The sequence below is a fragment of the Melozone crissalis genome, unplaced genomic scaffold (genome assembly GCF_028551555.1).
Source record: "Melozone crissalis strain CALT ecotype California unplaced genomic scaffold, PUWL_Pcris_2 ptg000016l_1, whole genome shotgun sequence".
Lineage (NCBI taxonomy): Eukaryota > Metazoa > Chordata > Aves > Passeriformes > Passerellidae > Melozone > Melozone crissalis.
The window spans coordinates 25,335,986-25,352,809 of NW_026535794.1; the positions used below are offsets into that span (position 1 = coordinate 25,335,986).

At 39.2% G+C, this 16,824-nt stretch overlaps 1 protein-coding gene across 6 annotated transcripts in view; it reads left to right on the forward strand.

Moving 5' to 3' along the window:
• PPP1R9A (protein phosphatase 1 regulatory subunit 9A) overlaps nucleotides 1–16,569 on the forward strand; it is a 127,742-nt gene extending 111,173 nt beyond the window's left edge. For 3 of the 6 annotated variants that reach the window (XM_054274335.1, XM_054274334.1, XM_054274337.1), the window contains 8 exons: nucleotides 49–349; nucleotides 4,434–4,521; nucleotides 4,622–4,699; nucleotides 7,832–8,030; nucleotides 10,566–10,685; nucleotides 12,557–12,580; nucleotides 13,745–13,927; nucleotides 14,884–16,569. In XM_054274335.1, the coding sequence (XP_054130310.1) occupies nucleotides 49–349; nucleotides 4,434–4,521; nucleotides 4,622–4,699; nucleotides 7,832–8,030; nucleotides 10,566–10,685; nucleotides 12,557–12,580; nucleotides 13,745–13,927; nucleotides 14,884–15,096 (1,206 nt within the window). In that variant the 3' untranslated portion in view covers nucleotides 15,097–16,569. The remainder of the gene's footprint in view (nucleotides 1–48; nucleotides 350–4,433; nucleotides 4,522–4,621; nucleotides 4,700–7,831; nucleotides 8,031–10,565; nucleotides 10,686–12,556; nucleotides 12,581–13,744; nucleotides 13,928–14,883) is intronic. The other 3 variants (XM_054274336.1, XM_054274338.1, XM_054274339.1) reach the window with 3 other exon arrangements.
• The last annotated feature ends 255 nt before the right edge of the window (nucleotides 16,570–16,824 follow it).

Genomic DNA, 16,824 nt, shown 5'->3' on the forward strand with positions numbered 1-16,824 from the left:
TTGCTTACTAAGTGGTATAACCTGCTTTATAATCTCTTATACCAACAGCCATCACACAGTTACAGTAGTCCCATGCACATTTCAAAATCATCACTGCCCTTATGCATGAGAGCATCCTCACCAGCATCAGATTCTGGTGCTTCCTCCCTCTCCCCCGTGGCTAGCAGTGCAGCAATCTCACTTGACAACCTCACTGAAAACCAAGAAGAAGAACAGCACCACAAAGGAGGTGTCCTTCCCCCATATGCTCGGGGAGACACTCCACTTTCCTCTCCTTCAAAATCTGGGCACAGCTCTGAAGCATCTCCTTTGCATCACCCAGCTGGCAGGAATATTTTACAAGATAAAGGTATTACTGTTTCTTTTACAATAAATTGATGCATCATTTTGCTCACTTAACAGCTATCTACTTTATTGCCTTTTGTTGTGCAGTAGTACCTTAGCAACTAGAAGGTCATCATCTTGTAATTTCTTTTGCCTACCTGGAAGCCAAAAACTTCAAAATGATCTTGTGTGATGGTATAAGAGAAGGACAAAGTTTAAAATGGGATAGGGAACTGCTTACTTTCTTTTTTCAGGCTTTCTTGGAACTCACTGAAAAAAAACAGGGGGAAATTGCCCTTAAGAAAATGTTGTATTGTGTTTTTTTTTAAAAAAAAGGTTATTTGACTTTGGGTCACCTCCATATTAGAAGCATGCTTAACACAGTGTACTTACTCAAATAATGTGATTTTGGCACTGCTAGATGATTTTTTTGGAGGGTGTGGAAAGGAGTGTAAAGCAAAAACAGCAGATTGTAGCTTTTAATTGCTGAGGGGAAGCAAAGTCTAGGTTTAATGAGAGGTTAGTGGAGATTTTTCATTTACAGAAAAAAATTAAGTAATCTCTTGTAGAGATTGGCCTCATTGTTACTAATTTGATTCAGACTCTTGAAAAGCTAGGTGGATAAAACAGGGTGCAATCACATGTAGCTCAGGTGTATGTCTCAGATGCCAGTTTATTATAAGAATTAACAATATGGTATGTCACTGAACACTGAGCCTTTCTTTTCAGGTGCATTTCAAATTCAGAATTAACATATGACACCACTTCAGCATTCTTAGCAATGCACCTTACATTCTGAAACTGACACATAAGTTAAAATACATAATAAAAAACTGTTCATAGGTGAGGTCTGCAGGACTAGATCTAGAAAGGTTTATAACAGACTTTGGTGTGCTTGAATTAACTGAAAATAGCAATTTATTGAAGATTTATGCTTCTGTGTCTGACTTGCTACTGATTTAAACCCTGTTTCTTCTTCATATTTGTACTGGGCTTTTAGACAGGTTCATAAAAGACCACGTTATAAAACTTTACTGAATTCAGGAGAGGTTAATATATTGCAAGAATTTTTACATGAGTTCTGAAATTACTAGTTGTAACTATGTTAAATTGTTAAGGATTCCAAGTTCAATTCAGTATTTGAGTCTTGCAAGTAAAAATAAGGGTGTGAACATAAGATTGTGACTTTAGAAACTCATCTTGAATGTGTGATTGGTTTGTCAGGGAAGTCCTAAATCCTGCACTTCTAACTGATATATGAAAAATACTTTGATAAAATATTGGTGGAAACAAACCTTGTAGTGCAAGGAATAGGGCATTGCATTCCACCCACTGTATCACACTTTCCATTTTAGATTTGAAAAACAATCTCTGTCTAAATATTGCTGTCATGCTTTCCTCATTGTGACTGTTAGGTAAACAACCAATGCTTTTGGGTGTGTCTAGGTTCTGCTGAGTAATACATTAGAATTCACCAGAGCAATATAATTTCAAGTAGAAAAAAATCATATTTAGTAAGTCCTACTAAAAAAAGAAACAAGTTATTTGGTGACAAGTGTTGCAGCAATGCTATTTGAAATGATTGTTCATTTGGCTGTTAAACTCGTACAGCTCAGAAAATAAAAAATGACATTGCATTTGTTTTATGTGTTCAGGAGGGGTTTTTTAGTGATGGAAAGAGAGCACCTCTGTGGACACACTTATGGCTGTCTCTCAATAGCAGAAGTGAGCATTGGCTAGTTCACATTTGTGTTTTCTTCTTTTTCTTACAAGATCCAGCAGTGTTGTGGGAAGGGCTGAAGTGGCATGAGATTAGTTTCATTGCAAAATGATGAGCTTAGAACCACAGCTTTTTCGTGTACATGCGATGACTTTCTTCAGTTTTGCCTGGTTTGTGCAGCAGCAGCATCCTTTGATTCAGCTGCCAGGGGACAGCAGTGGGCAGTGCTCACTGACGTGAGGCTGCTGCAGGTGCTGTGTGCCCCTGGGCAGGGGACTGAGGTCTGGGGCCTTCCACATCCATCAGCCACACATTACTGCAGCTCTCAGCTGGAGGTGGTGGGTTAAACAGCTTCTGTTCGGAGAAAGAACAGCTTTTGTTCAGAGAAACCAGCTTTTCCTTACCTTCTCTGAGGAACTTCAAGGAGCCAGGGAAGATGCACCCAAGCAGGGTGGCCAAAGTCCTGTCCTGCCCAGGCAGGACACCCGTGCCTCTGGTGCTCTGCCATGTGCAAGCATTGAGTAATTCCTGCATGCAAGACCCTGTAGGTTCAGATCCACGCTGCCACTGGAGCTGGTTTTGGGACCAATCCGTGTTCCACTATGTCCCATAGCCAGCACAAATATTTTCCTTAGCAAGTCATCATTATTTAAAGGGCCCTGGCTGGCCCCAGCTGTATGGGAGGGGGATCATAGGGATCTTGAACAGAAATTTGCCATTCCAAGTAGCTGCTGTGTATTCCAGCTAAGCTCTCCAGGCTTTTTTTTTCTACTACACCAGCAAAACATCCATCTACTAAATGTTTTAATTATTTGCCCAGTACAAAACCACTGTACTTTATAATTTCTCAACTTTCAGAAAGAAATTCCTCAAAAAAACCCACTACCCCTTGCCCTGAAAGCCATTAGTCCCACTTGCCTGTTAATAGCTAGTGTGAAAATAAATGTTGCAAGTTTTAATTCTTGTGACAATTTTGGCAGTGGTTAAATGAGAAGTGTGCATTAAAGGTGAAGAAGAAGTGGTTAGAGGAAACAGGAAAGAAGTGTGCACAGTGTAGGGTTGATGCAGAGTGTGCATTGCCTAAAATTCTCCTCTGCCTCCTTGGGGAATGGATTTCTTCTTCAGAGACTTCATCTTGCTTTTGTCATTCTTTGTATTCCTTTCTTTTGTTTTCTTTTTTGGAATGAGGTTGCTTGTTAGTTGTTCTTGAAATTTATTTTTTTTAACATGAGGACTTGCTTTGGTGGAAATAGTATGGCTTTTAGTGTGGGTATTGCAAAAGGCTTATTTTCCTACTTTTCAGAAGATTTTACCAATTAAATGCACATTAAATTGTTTGCTCAAATGAAAACTTGGGCAGATATTATCTACAAAGAAACACACAAATTTCTGCACACATAGCTGACTGTCTTGTGATAGTGCTGTGGTGCTTGGGGTTAATTTTGAGGGTTTAATTTAAGTCAGCAACCTAGAAATCCACAAACCCAGCAGTGCTTCCAGTTAGAAGTTGTGTATGTCTGAGGTCACACTGAAAAAGCCACCAAACCACAAGTGACATGAATGACTGACCTTCATTTGCTTCCTCTAGGGTATTTGGGAACACTCTTTTAATATGTTTAAGAGTCACAGTGTCTGAATTTTTAAACACACAGTAGTGTGTATTGTTTTAGTTTCTGTATAGATTTCACAGGATGTTTGCCAGACTCAGGTTCATTGTTTTGGCTTTATAGATACTGCAGCCTGTTTCCTCTTTAGAATTTAATAGCATTGGCAGAAGAGGTCAAAAATTGATAAATGCCTAAAGGCAGATTTATTAACTAAGCTACATTTAGGTTTTGGGGAGGGTTGTTGTTTGTTTTTTAATTCAGAATGGTTAGATTTTAGGTTACATGTTCAGTTTAACAAAGATGTTCTGGCTAAGCTGATTAACTATTTCATAGCATGCCCATCATAAAAGGTACCCTGGGTTCCAAGGTTGAAAAAGAATTTTAGGAGTAATTTTGGAAGTAAAGCATACATACCAAATGAATTCTGTGAAAAAAAAAACATAAGCAAACTACTGCTGAGTTTAGAAATGGATTCACTGGAATGTTTGCCTATTAATACTTTCTCTTATTCAATTTATTACATAGTCATTAAAACTAAATCAATGTTAACTTTTGGTTTTCTTCAATTAAATTTTTTGTGTATTTTTGAATTCTGAAATTATTTATCTTTATTCCTGTTCACACCATCTTCCTAAAAATGAGAATTCCCCTAATTAAATTGTGTACTCACACACATGTACATGTACAGATATCTAATTATGAAAAGATACACAAAGTATTCTGGATGGAAATTACCAATTAAAATAATAATGTACATTCTTCCATGTACAAATGTATCCTAGATGGTGCCACAAGTGCTCAGGCAGCAAGAAAAACTGGCCCTACTCTAGGGCATACAGAAAAACTAAAGAGAAAACTTGCAGATCTTGGGTAAGCATTTTTTAAATTTAAAATACATTTTCTCCTTCATTAAAAGGATTGAAATTAAAATTTCTAAGATGTTTCCTGATGTTTTCTGATATTTTTATAGGGCTCCCTTGAGGAGGAGTTCAAGCAAGGGCAAGAAGCGGAAGGAGAAGGAAGCGATGAGGGTGGCCTGTGGCACTAGGTATGGGTGAGACTGGGGATGTGAGAAATTGTGTGCCAGAAACATTGGAAAAACATAATCATCCTAGCAGATGGAATATTAACAGTCCCACTGACTTCATGAATAAGTGTTAAGCTTTGAGATAACCTGAGCTTACAAACCTAGATTTCTTGGCTCACAAAAGGCCGACATATACTCTAAAGATACTTGGAGGTTTATAATGTCATAAAATCATAAAATTTCTCAAGCTAGCAGTGACTTGCAAGAATCATCAAATCCAACTGCTGCTGTTGCATTCACTAGTAGGATTTGCAGAAATTGATTTTCAGAGCAGCCCTACAAGATGCACCCAGTCAGTTAATAATGTCCATGAACCAGAAACCTTGACACAATTCCACGTATTATTTTTTTTTTAAAGTGAGGTTGAGCAGCAGTTGTTCACTGCAGCTTTGCAGCACCCACACTAGGAATGCTTTCAGAAGGGTTTTTTTTTTCTGAAGATAAACATCTTAAGTTGAAAAATAGGAAAAATGCTGACTGCATGTCACATCAACAACTTTCAGGCAGGGAATTGAGAGATCTGATGACACAACATCACCAGCATCTGAATTCTGAATAAATAAATGAATGTTCACAATGACAGAAGGCAACCTTTGTAAAAGCTAGTGTAGATTTTTACTGAAGGCCTCTCCTTACATACCTATGAGTCTGACAAGATCACAGCATGTTACCTGGTTCCAGGTATGAAAGGCAAAATGAAGTCAGGAGGGCTAAGCAAACTTAGTATGTTCCAAAAGTCTAGAAAGAACATAGCAACTCAAAAACTCTGCACATAAAACAATGCAAAAAACCTACATGATAAAAGAGCTGTTGGGAGAAAGCAGAGTTTGAATGCTAGTGAAAAAAAACATTGTGATGGAAAATCAGTATGTAGCCATTTGTGCAGTTCTACTGACAGTCTGGTGTGTGGAGAGCCAGTGACAAGTACATTGTGCAGCTCCATAAAATCAGAAAAGCAAAAGAAACCTTCCTTACCCCCTCAGGCACACTGTGCTGAAGTGCAGTGTTCTGTCTCAGCATACATTTGTACATTTGTATTCTGCAAATATCTGGCAGGATCTTCAGTGATCTCAGGCAGCAGCCATCACCTCTCTGCTGGTGTCAGAAAACCTGTCCCAGTGTGTCTGCTCGCAGCTGACACAGAGTCAGTGATACTCACTGCTGGCCATCCCTAGTGACAGGGAGAGCTTTCTTAAAGCCAAATCTCTGCACTTTATGTGGCTGTGAGGCAGCTATTGCCCTTAGTAGGGTGTTAGACATTATACAGCATTTAGATACCAAGTCATAGGGTGGGGGAAATGAATCTGTTCTTGTTTGTAAGACCTTGAATGACCCTTCTTCCAACACAGGATGTTGCAGATGTTTGTGAGATCTCACAGGTGTCTTCCTTAGAGAGAGCAGATCTCATGGTAGAGATCAGTTGCTTGTTAGTCCATGTGACAAATCAGTTCTTTGTGTTATTTTTTAATATTTCTTTAATACAGTTCATATCCCAACTACATCTGCTAAAAGCAGAGTCTAATACTGCTTTCAAAGTTGAAATTTGTGAGTGTTTCTCATTCTTACTTGACCTCTGGTAACTGAAGTGTAACTGTTTCAGCATAACTTCTTAAACAGGCATTGCCACTTCTTTTGTAACTGACTGAAAGAATTTGCCTCACAAGAAATGTGAGGATATTCTCTCTACAAGTCCAAAGCTATATAAGCTCTTTGAAAGAAGGAAGATGATGAAGAGACAGCATCCTGTTACAATTATGTCCGTTACAGCAACTGATTGATGTAGAATTAATTATGTTGTTAGATGAGTGTTGCATGCATTATTTTGCCATTTCCAGAAAGTAGCACTTAGGATGTGTAAATAAAATCCCAAATTATTTCCTGAAACTGCGACTAATGCTACAGATAGGGAAAAAATTCCCCATTTGAGTAAGGAGCATATGTTTTCCTGCATGAACTTAGGTGATTTGGGCTACAACATTTGTGTTTAATTTATATGTTAAAGCAAGAAATGATGATGAGAGGGAAGTAAAGGACTGGATCAGATGCATCCCCCTTCCTTTAGTTGCTAAATGCTAAATGGATTGTCCTTCTGCTTCCGTAGGTAGGGGTCCTTTGACAGCCTCACTTTCATCCATACAGAAAAGAGCTTTCACAAAATATGTGGTCTAGTGATTATGTTAATAATGATTTAGAAGCTGTGCAGAAGGTAGATGTTGAGGTAGATGTACCTACACCCCATTTCCACAGGGCTGCTAAGAGCAGTGGGATTTTAATGCTATGAATATATATTGATGTAAATAATATGGCTCTATGACACATGCATAAATTCTTGGAGGCAGGCACTTTGCATAATTATTTTTATTTACATACTATACTAATGATATATTATATATATATTCCTTATATATAAGAAAATAAAATTTAGACATAACGTTATAGGCATGATTTAGACATTACCTTTGACTTGATTACTGCAGTCTTTGTTATTGCAAAGAGAGAATCTGATAAAGTCCCATAGATGTTTCTTTCATTTTTCGCCATCAATATTCTTATTATTAAATTAATTTAAAAGCAAGATAATAAGTACTTCATGCGTATTTAGCTGTTGTAACAAAGGAACTTCTCCATAGATGGATACAGATGCATCTGACTCATTCTGCCTGTGCGCAAAATCCAAGCCAGATCTTCTCTGGGAACCAGGGCCCACTTGGGTCAGTGCTGAGTCTAATGATTTAATCATGCTGAGGTACCACTGGGGCTCAGAAATGCACAAACACAACGTGTGGCTTCTTGACAGGAGCTGGTTCTCATCCGAACAGTGGGAGTATAGGCATTTTCAGCTGGCATCTGTCTCCATTTGCTGGGTGTATGTTGTCTTAAGAAAGCTTGAGTTAGAAAAAGAATCAAAAGAACATGTTTTTTTTCTTTTGCTGAAGGAGATATTTCAGGCATGCCCCTACCAGCTGCATGCCACTCAGTTCTTTAGTCACAGCTACAGTGAATGTCACTCTTTACAATTAACTGCCTCTGTGGCATTTTGTTTCCCCTTCTTTTATAATCTGATGCATATTCCTGCTCCTTTCTCTTAAACAGGACTGTCAGAGAGATGCTGCAGAAACCAGCAAACACTAAATTCTTAGCAGAGCGATCCTCCTCTCTCCCACACTGTGTACCATTCACATGGTATGGAGAGAGCGGCAAGGGATCCAACTCTTCCAGCAACCTGCCGTCGCCTACCAGCTCAACTGAACCTTCCTCTGAAAATTTAAGCCCAGCTAAAAAAGGGTCGAAGGTAGAAAATAAAAACTACCTTATTCCCACTGTGTTGAGTGGCATAATTGGCTTTGTGATTCTGGAAAAAAGAACAGGCCAATATGTGACTACTACAATAAACAGTGCATGGTGTTCATTGTACGGTACCAGCCCATCTGAGCAGAACATCTCTGTCATTGTACATTCCCTGTTCTACCTTTTTTACTCTGTCTTAATGTACATTATTCCAGTAAACTAACTGTGGTGTGCTGTACCATAACAAAAGCAAGTGGTGCCAGTGGAGATTAGCATTTGGATCCACTGAACAAATGCTAGATTTGTGTATTCAGTTATAGATCTTTTCTTCATTCTTCAGGACTGGCAGTGGGAATACCCATGTTCAAATGAGGTGTTTGCAAGCGAAGAAATGCTGTATGCTGTCATCTGCCTTTTTCCCCTCAGTAATGAAATCTGTTTGTCATGCATGCTGGATGTTGGATTTAATTCTCTGTATGAAGATGCTTGAACTGTAAATATGAAATATTGCAATTTAATACATCTCTGTGATTCCTTTCTATGTGCATGAATGTTTCAGCATGACAATTCCTTAAATAACCCTTATTTATAGTGTTATACTTAGCTTTCTCATGTTTGTTTTCACTTCTGGAAAATATTTCTTTGACTATAACTTCTTGTGACTTACAGCAGTTGATTTTTTATATTTGTCTGGTAAAAAGCAGATACGATTCTCAACTTCGTGTAGGAATATGAATCAGAAATCTCATTTCTCTGTCTTCTATCACCAAATGCATGTTCATAATAGCAGTTTCTGCAGGCATTTCATACTTTTTTGATGTCAAAAGCTGGTGATGCAATACTTCTGCTGTGCTCTTGGCTATGCAGGGTCATATCTGTTCTTGTGTTACCTGGCAGGGAGAGCAACACAAGGCTTACGGCAGCCCAAATCACATTGATAAAGAAGACCACCAGTAAAATCTCTGAACAGAAATTGTTTGCTTACCTCTTCTCTTTTGAGGAAAAAAAATTTAGACCCATAAATCCTATTTATGTATTTAACCAAACATTGCTTAAAAATAGTTTTCAAATAGGGGAAAAAGCATACCCTTTTAGACAGTATTAGGCTGAGTTTGTGGGGACTATCCTAATTATTACCAGGCCTTGACCATTTTGTGGTTTTGCTGTAGAAAATTAAATTTGAAAATTAAAATCATTGTAAAGCTAAAGCTTGCAGAAAATAGAGGTGAAAGAAAAATCAGAGTACTTAAAAAAGAAAAATATGTTTTTCACACAACAGGAGGTAGAGCTGTTGAACTCCTGGCCTAAGAACGCTGTGTGGGCTAAGGAAGCAGCTAAGGAAGCTGCTCAGATTTTCTTCTCCTCTATAAAGAGCTGGGAAAAGCAGAACAGGAATTCTAAACGTAGGTGAGAGAAAAATCACAAAAATATTCTTATGTTCTCTATAAAGTTCACAGGCTCTTAAATTAAGAGTTTCTGTACTGCTATTCAGGCTTTCAAAGCACAGCATGATACCAATATTTAGTTAGATTTCCACAAAACTAAGAGAACCGGCACTTGACATTTTTGGAAGTCTTCCTATTTTCAGGAAAGACAGGTCAAGTATTTGAGGGGGGCTGATAGAAGAATAATTTTTTTGTGTTGTTTCTCTTGTTTCAGTTTCTAAAGTGAAGGTCAAAGATGAATTGGATTTAATACTCATCTAGATGTTAGAGTAGACAGTAGAGGTCTCTATATTGTCAAGTGTGTATTCAAGTTAAATGGATTATCATGGTGTCCTTAATCTTTCGTGTATTTTGGTTTTTTTCATTGTTCTCCCTCTAGTGTGAAATACTTGTTAATTTTTGTCTTATTCTAATGGCAATTTTGTTGTATTCCTGAAAAATATGTGCCTGCTTTTGCTATTATTTGCTGTAAGATGTGATGTGTCTCATTGCATTGTTAAGAAAAAACAAAGTTTGTTTTATATTCACTACCCAAAGATACTTTTTACTTTCAGTTTCAGTTTTTTTCTAAAGGCGTAGGCAAAGAGGGAGGATCCTTCCACTTTTCAAGGAGATTATTTGGGACTCAGAAGTGGATTCACAGCCTATTCTCCTTGCTCTTTCAATAGGAGTTTTCACCTCTGTCTGTTCATTAATTCTCTGTCCTATTCTTTGTGCTACTGCCTGTGCTACGCTTCTCCTAAGTATTTGCAGGACAGCAAATTCTAGTGATTTACCCGCAGAAGCAGTAATTTAGCTCCAGGATGAGAGCCAGCATTTTAAGAGTCTGGAAATTGCTTTTTGACACCTTTGTTATTCATGAGGCATTAAGCTGGCAAAGGTGTCTCATGAAGTAGAGAGTGGTAAAAATACTGTGCAACCTGTAAATAGTAACGCTATAAAACATTGGGCTTCCTCATGTGTATTGTGATTGGTTTGGTAAATGATTGAAATCACTCCTGAGCTATGCCAACATGGAAGACAGAAAGCAAATTCCCCTTTTAGATGCACCTAAACGATAATTTGTTCATTCTTACTCCTCTTTTTCTCCACAGAATTTCACATTCAATGATGATTTCAGTCCCAGCAGCACAAGTTCAGCTGATTTGAGTGGTTTAGGAGCAGAACCTAAAACACCAGGCTTCTCGCACTCCTTAGCACTGTCATCAGATGAGGTATGCGGGTGAAATTGTTTCATTTGGGAAAAAGTTGTTTTCTTTTTCCTATGGAATCTCGCTTGATTAATCAAATAATAAAAGAAGGGTTTTAGCCAGTAGGATTAGAGACAGAAATTAATCTTGATTTCTAAATTAAGATTTTTTTCTTGTTCATATAATAAAAACTTAAAATAATGCCCTGTGGTGCTATCACGGGGAAGTAGAATGCAGTTGGTGTTGTCAGAGATGCTATGTCTTCACACCTGCCAATACATTTTTATTAAGTACATATGGACATAGATAGAGATATACATATAAATACACTAAACTGTGCCTGGGACAGTTTTGATATACCAAACATAAAGTACAGTTTGGTAAATGTAGTTGAGATGTAAGGCATCTTCACTTACCCAGTTTTTACCCTGGTAAAATGACTTGTACGTGCAGTAATTGTGTGTTACTGTACCTGAATGTGTGTGTATTGATTATAATGTGTATGTCTTGATCCACTTTGCATTCTTTGTGCTTGCTTTGCACAGTGGATTTGAAATCAATTACTCCAAACCAGAGTTTTTTCATACAATGATAAAGTAAAAAGGCATTTCTAACCCTGTAAATTGCTGACATATTTGAGCTGAATATAATCAATTGAAAATACTCTTCTTAAGATACTAGTTTTGCAACTCAGTTGTGGGTAAGGCTGTACAATTTCACAGTAGCTGACAGCACATCCTGTGGAGTCAGGAAACTTGTACATTTTTTCTTTTACAAACACTTCATAAGAACTTCACATTTTTCGTGTGAGATTTGAGCCAAATTGTTTTTAGTAGAGAGGGAGAACTTGAAGTATCTATACTCTATACCTTTTATACCTTTTTTTTTGTTGTTGTTTTAATGATAGGTAAGATTTTTATTATTGCCTGCATGGTTTACTTGGGTTGTTCTGTGCAACTCCATTTCCCAAACTGCAAGTCTGCAAACCCAGCCATTCTTTTGAGGTTGCTTTTACTGCAGGTAATTAATGGCAAAAATTTATAACAAAAGGAGACAGCACAGAGGTCTGCATCTGCAGAGGTTGTAAATTACTGAAAATAGCAGAGTCATCACTTGCACTTTATTTAGTGTTAGTACTATCTTGATGTATTTCATTATCTTACCATGTTTAATTCCCCTGATGTATTTGATTGTGGCAATGTCCTGTTCTGAGTGGTATTGAATTAAAAGCTTGAAAATCCTTCCATTTTGCATGTTCAGCTCTCTACTTTATCACTTCTAAAATACCAAGCCTGAGTAGGTCCATGAAAATGAATGTGTTTTCTCCCTCCTCTGCTGTGTGCCAAATTGCTGCCTCCCGATGAGGCAGCATGTTCAGCAAGAGCTGCCCTGGAAACCTCCCCGGCCACCCTGGGCAGGGAGGAGGCTGATGCTGCTCCTCAGCCTTCCTCAGCACATTGCTGTGAGCACTCCTCTGCTCTGGCTTCCCAGGCAGCCCCATCAGCATTTAAAGAAAAGAAAAATTGGAAGGGTGGGGAGGGAACCCAGTTCTTGCACTCAGTTCTGCTCTAATTAAGGAGCTTTTGCTCTTGGAAATTGGAGCCATCAGAGAGGTTCCCACCAGTTCTAGGGTGTCAAGATCAGGAACTCTAGAAGGGTTTCATTGATGAAGTGTCAGATTTAGCTGTCAAATCATCTGTGTGGTGAGCTTTCAACACAACCTCTTTGCTTCTGGAAATAATTATTTTTCAAGAACTCTTGTTGGTTTTAAGTACCCATATCTGTTTGCAAACCTTGGTGCTGCTGTTGCCTGAACTTTTACATACTGTTATGTGTTTGGTATTTTGTTTCTATAATGCTTTTCTTTCCTGTTTCTTTGTTGCTCCCTCACTCAGAGCCTGGATATGATTGATGATGAGGTGAGATACTAATGTGCTGTTGTGGTGAATCGCGTGACTGTCGTGTGCCACCGCACTGTCTCTTTTGCAGAGTCATTTCTTGTCTTGTGGTGTTGTGTGGCAAACACCTTTGTTGGCACAGAACACACAGATGTCACTGGCTCCTCTTTCCTTGTCTTGAGTTGCCCTCTCATTGTTGCTGAGAGTTTTTAAGGCCACAGCAAACTGCAGTTTTTGTGGTATGCTGGAAGCAGGAGGCGGGTCCGTGTCAAAGGAAATCTACCAGACCAGGCATCAGCTGTGCTGAGCTCATGCTGGCAATAGCAAAAGAAAATGATAGTGTCCAGCTCTGACAATTGGACAGCCAGAAGCTGAGAGAGCTCCCAGCATCGTCTAACCTAATGTAAAAGCTGCTCTAACAGCAGACAGCTGCTGCAGCCTGTAGCAGCTGCTTTGCTGACTACAGCCAGGACAGAATAGCTTTTGTTTCAGGCCCCACTGCCACACCCGTGGGTGGAATAAAGTGGCGGAGCAGGGACATGGGTCTGCTCCAGCAGTTGATGCCACACTTGCCCTTTTTGGTGGAGTTTGTGCTCTCAGCCACAGCAGCACAACATGGTGAGAGCAGGGCCAGGGCTGTGGGATCCCTGTGTGTTCCGTACCACTCCTCTGTGTCGTCTCGTAAGTCTTCTTCCATAGACAGTGTCAGTCTTGCTAGCTGTTTGATATCATCACTTTGAACTCTAGAGTGATTTTCTGAGGGTATTTTCCCGATACTTTTTTAAAAGCTTAAACAAATAATAAAGATCTGTGAATGAGCCCAGGAAGTGGAATGCGCAATTCATTGCATTCTTTAGAAATCTGCTAATTTGAAGGAAAAAATCTTGTGAGGGAATGGGAGCATACATGGTTTGAATTGTGCTACTTGGCAATTTCAGTCCCAGCTTGGGTTTAAAGGAATGCCAGTTCCTTTTTCTTCTGTGATTCTATAGTTTATTTTGATTCTGTGATTCATTCTTAGGTGTCTGGTTAGATAAAGATGTAATTCAGCAGCGTGAAATCATTATTATTGTAGTGCAAAGATAGTCCAGATACCTGTGCTCTGATGCTGGCAGTTTGTGCAGAAAAATGTTGTTACTCATCTGTGTTACCCTTTAATAATAACGTGGAACATGTTTGTCACAGATCCTTGACGATGGACAGTCCCCGAAGCACAGTCAGTGTCAGAGTCGCGCTGTTCACGAGTGGAGCGTGCAGCAGGTGTCCCACTGGTTGATGAGCCTGAACCTTGAACAGTATGTTTCTGAATTCAGTGCCCAGAACATTAATGGGGAGCATCTCCTTCAGCTGGATGGCAGTAAGCTCAAGGTAATTAACTGACTGGACTTCAAGATGAACCATAGTATTTTTCGTCATTTTGTCACTTTACATCATCTCAAAGGCAGTAAGAATTCACCCAGAAAGCAGCAAATCCTTGCGTACGGAGTCATGATAGGCTAGAATAATAAACAGAAAGTATAAAGCCACAGCAACACTTCAAGAAATTCCCAATGCACTTGGATTCAGAAGCTTCAGAAATGCAAGGCATTTGCTTTGTGAAAATTCTTGGTGTATATAATGTACCCATATTTGCATGTGCAAATCATACAGCAGTGTGTGAAAGTGGTATTTGCATGCACATATTTCTCATCCAGCTCTATTTTGTGAAAGGGTGATTCTGAGAAGACAGTGAATAGACATATATCAGAAGTAGCAAGGTAATAATAGATTAATGGGATATGGGAGGCATAAGCTGATACCAGTTGTAGTGTGTTAGAACTAAATGCAGTTTTGATGTATAAAGTATGTATTGTTTCCTGAAGTAAAAATATGAGCCTACTTCAGTCGAAAATACAGAATGGAGTTGCAGGAAGCTCAGTAGATCTGAAAGTCCAATTTTGATATTTCTCTTCTGTATTTTTTGGTGGCACTTCACTAACTATAAGTGTCTTAGAATACTGCTGGTGAACTTTTGACTAAGGCATGGCAGTGAGAATTTGGAAGTCTTGTTCTATGTTGACTTAGATGATTTCAATAAAATAGTTTATTTGCTTTATTTGGTCAACAAAATCAACATTAGTGGTAGCAATGAGATCTCATCTTTAATATTCTAGAAGTGGAAAGCATGAAGTGGAATACTTTCATATCAGTGATGTATCTGAGCCTGTGACAGATTCGCTTTGTTGTTACAGTCTTCTAAGGAGAATTATTACTAGAATATGAAAACAAAATGTGATAGATGAAACCATAAGAAATTCTTCTATATTTTGTTTTCCCCACCTCAGGCTCTTGGTATGACATCTTCCCAGGACAGAGCAATCATTAAAAGAAAGCTAAAGGAAATGAAAGCATCCTTGGAGAAGGCTCGCAAAGCTCAAGAGAAAATGGAAAAGCAAAGGGAAAAGCTTCGAAGGAAGGAACACGAGCAGCTGCAGAGGAGATCAAAGAAAACAGACAAGGGTTCATCAGATGCAACAGAGGGCACTAATGAGCAGTGATGAGCAGAAGTGCTGCTGTGTTTGGCAAGTGGAGGCATGTCAAGGAAAGAGAAACTTATCCACTCTGATGCCCCTTCAGCTTTCTTGTGTTCATCACCCAGGATTGTGTACAGAGAGACGGGGCTGTACATAGAATGACTAGGGAAATTTATATTGTGTCATTTCCTTTCCTGCATATCCAGTTCACGCTCGTTGCTGTTGCCATGTGAAACAATCCCAGCCCCTCAGTTTGTTCTGTTCTAGTTGACAGCTAACAGATTTCATTTTTGTGTGGTGGTGTTTCCTTCCAAACTACTCTTCTCTGTTGAGCTCTGTGTGTTTGGTCACTTCAGTAACCAGCATGATGCTGAGGAGCATGTCCACTGCTTCACCTCTTCTGAATAGGATGGCCAGTCAGTGTGGTTGGGGAACATTTCTTCAGCTGGATCAAAGGAGTTGTGCTCTGTCTGATAAGATTTGACTTGACTTTCTGACTGGAAGTTCATCTTCTTTACGGTGTTTGGATACTCAGTTCAGTCTGCTGGAGTTGAGTTTCATCTCGCGTCAGTACCTTTAAGCAGCACTGCTCTGAAAACTGTTCAGCGACTTCTCATACACTGGAGATAAAGACAGGAGAGTCAATATTCCCCCTGGGTAAAGGACAGGAGGTGAAACTCTTTCCGTTAACTGTACAATTGTTAATCCAGGAAGGAGGCAAAGCCTTAAATGGTTATGTGGGTTTACATAGAAATCTGAGGATAACATTTATCCTTTAGATATCTGAGCAAGGATAAATTTCTAACTAGAGCACAGCGTATAAATCTGTATAAATTTTATTGTGCTCCCAGTGTGTAGGCAACTTTCTTATAGCACACTCCACTTTTTTTTCATGTGTTTCATACAGGAAACTGGGTCTATTTTGTTTCAAATTAGTTTTTCCCCAGGAAAAACCCCACATCTTCAAATTCGTTCTCCAGTCAGTAAGCACTGGGAGAATAAACTTTGTGCTGTGCTATTATGAAGCTGGTATTGGAAACAATTATCAAACTTGAGTCTGATGTAGATTTTCATTTTTTACAGAAGTGCACTTTAAGAAGAGGAAGATGAGTGATCCTGGTTAAAATTAAATTCAGTACATTGCTGTTAAGGTCAATGCTGCCATGGAGGTGATGATTACTTAATCCAAGGCTCCCACATTTTAACTGTTTCGATTGATATATTTAAAGACTATCCAACCAAAACCTGAATTTTTGGGCTTTGGCTGTAGAATGTTTTGATGGCTTAGCAGTGGTCACACTTGAGGGATTTCTGGGGTGTGTGAGGCCATGGATAAAGGCTGCTGTGTAGTTTGGAGTGTGACAGAAGCAGTGTATGGTGCCACTGCCTGAGCAGCAGTACTGAACTCTGCAGTATTGCCTCAGAAGAAGGGGCAGACACCGGGCAGGTCTCCCCAGCGAGGAGCTGCAGGCAGAGCTGGCTGCTCTACAGCCACAGCTCACTGTGCACCCTTGAGAAACATCACTGCCCACTCGTGCAGCCTGCAAGTGGCAGTCTTCATCTGCTCTGCAAACCCAGAAATTGTTTAACATGGTGATGCAGAGTTAGAATCTGGAACCTAAAAATGCACCAGCCTAGAACTGAAAATTCCTCTGAAGAAAATGTGTGTTTTAGTTTGGTCTGGCTTCTCTTCTGCTCTGTACTTCATGGCATTCAGATTTGTGTCTGCAAAGTTCTCTGAAGCTCAGATTT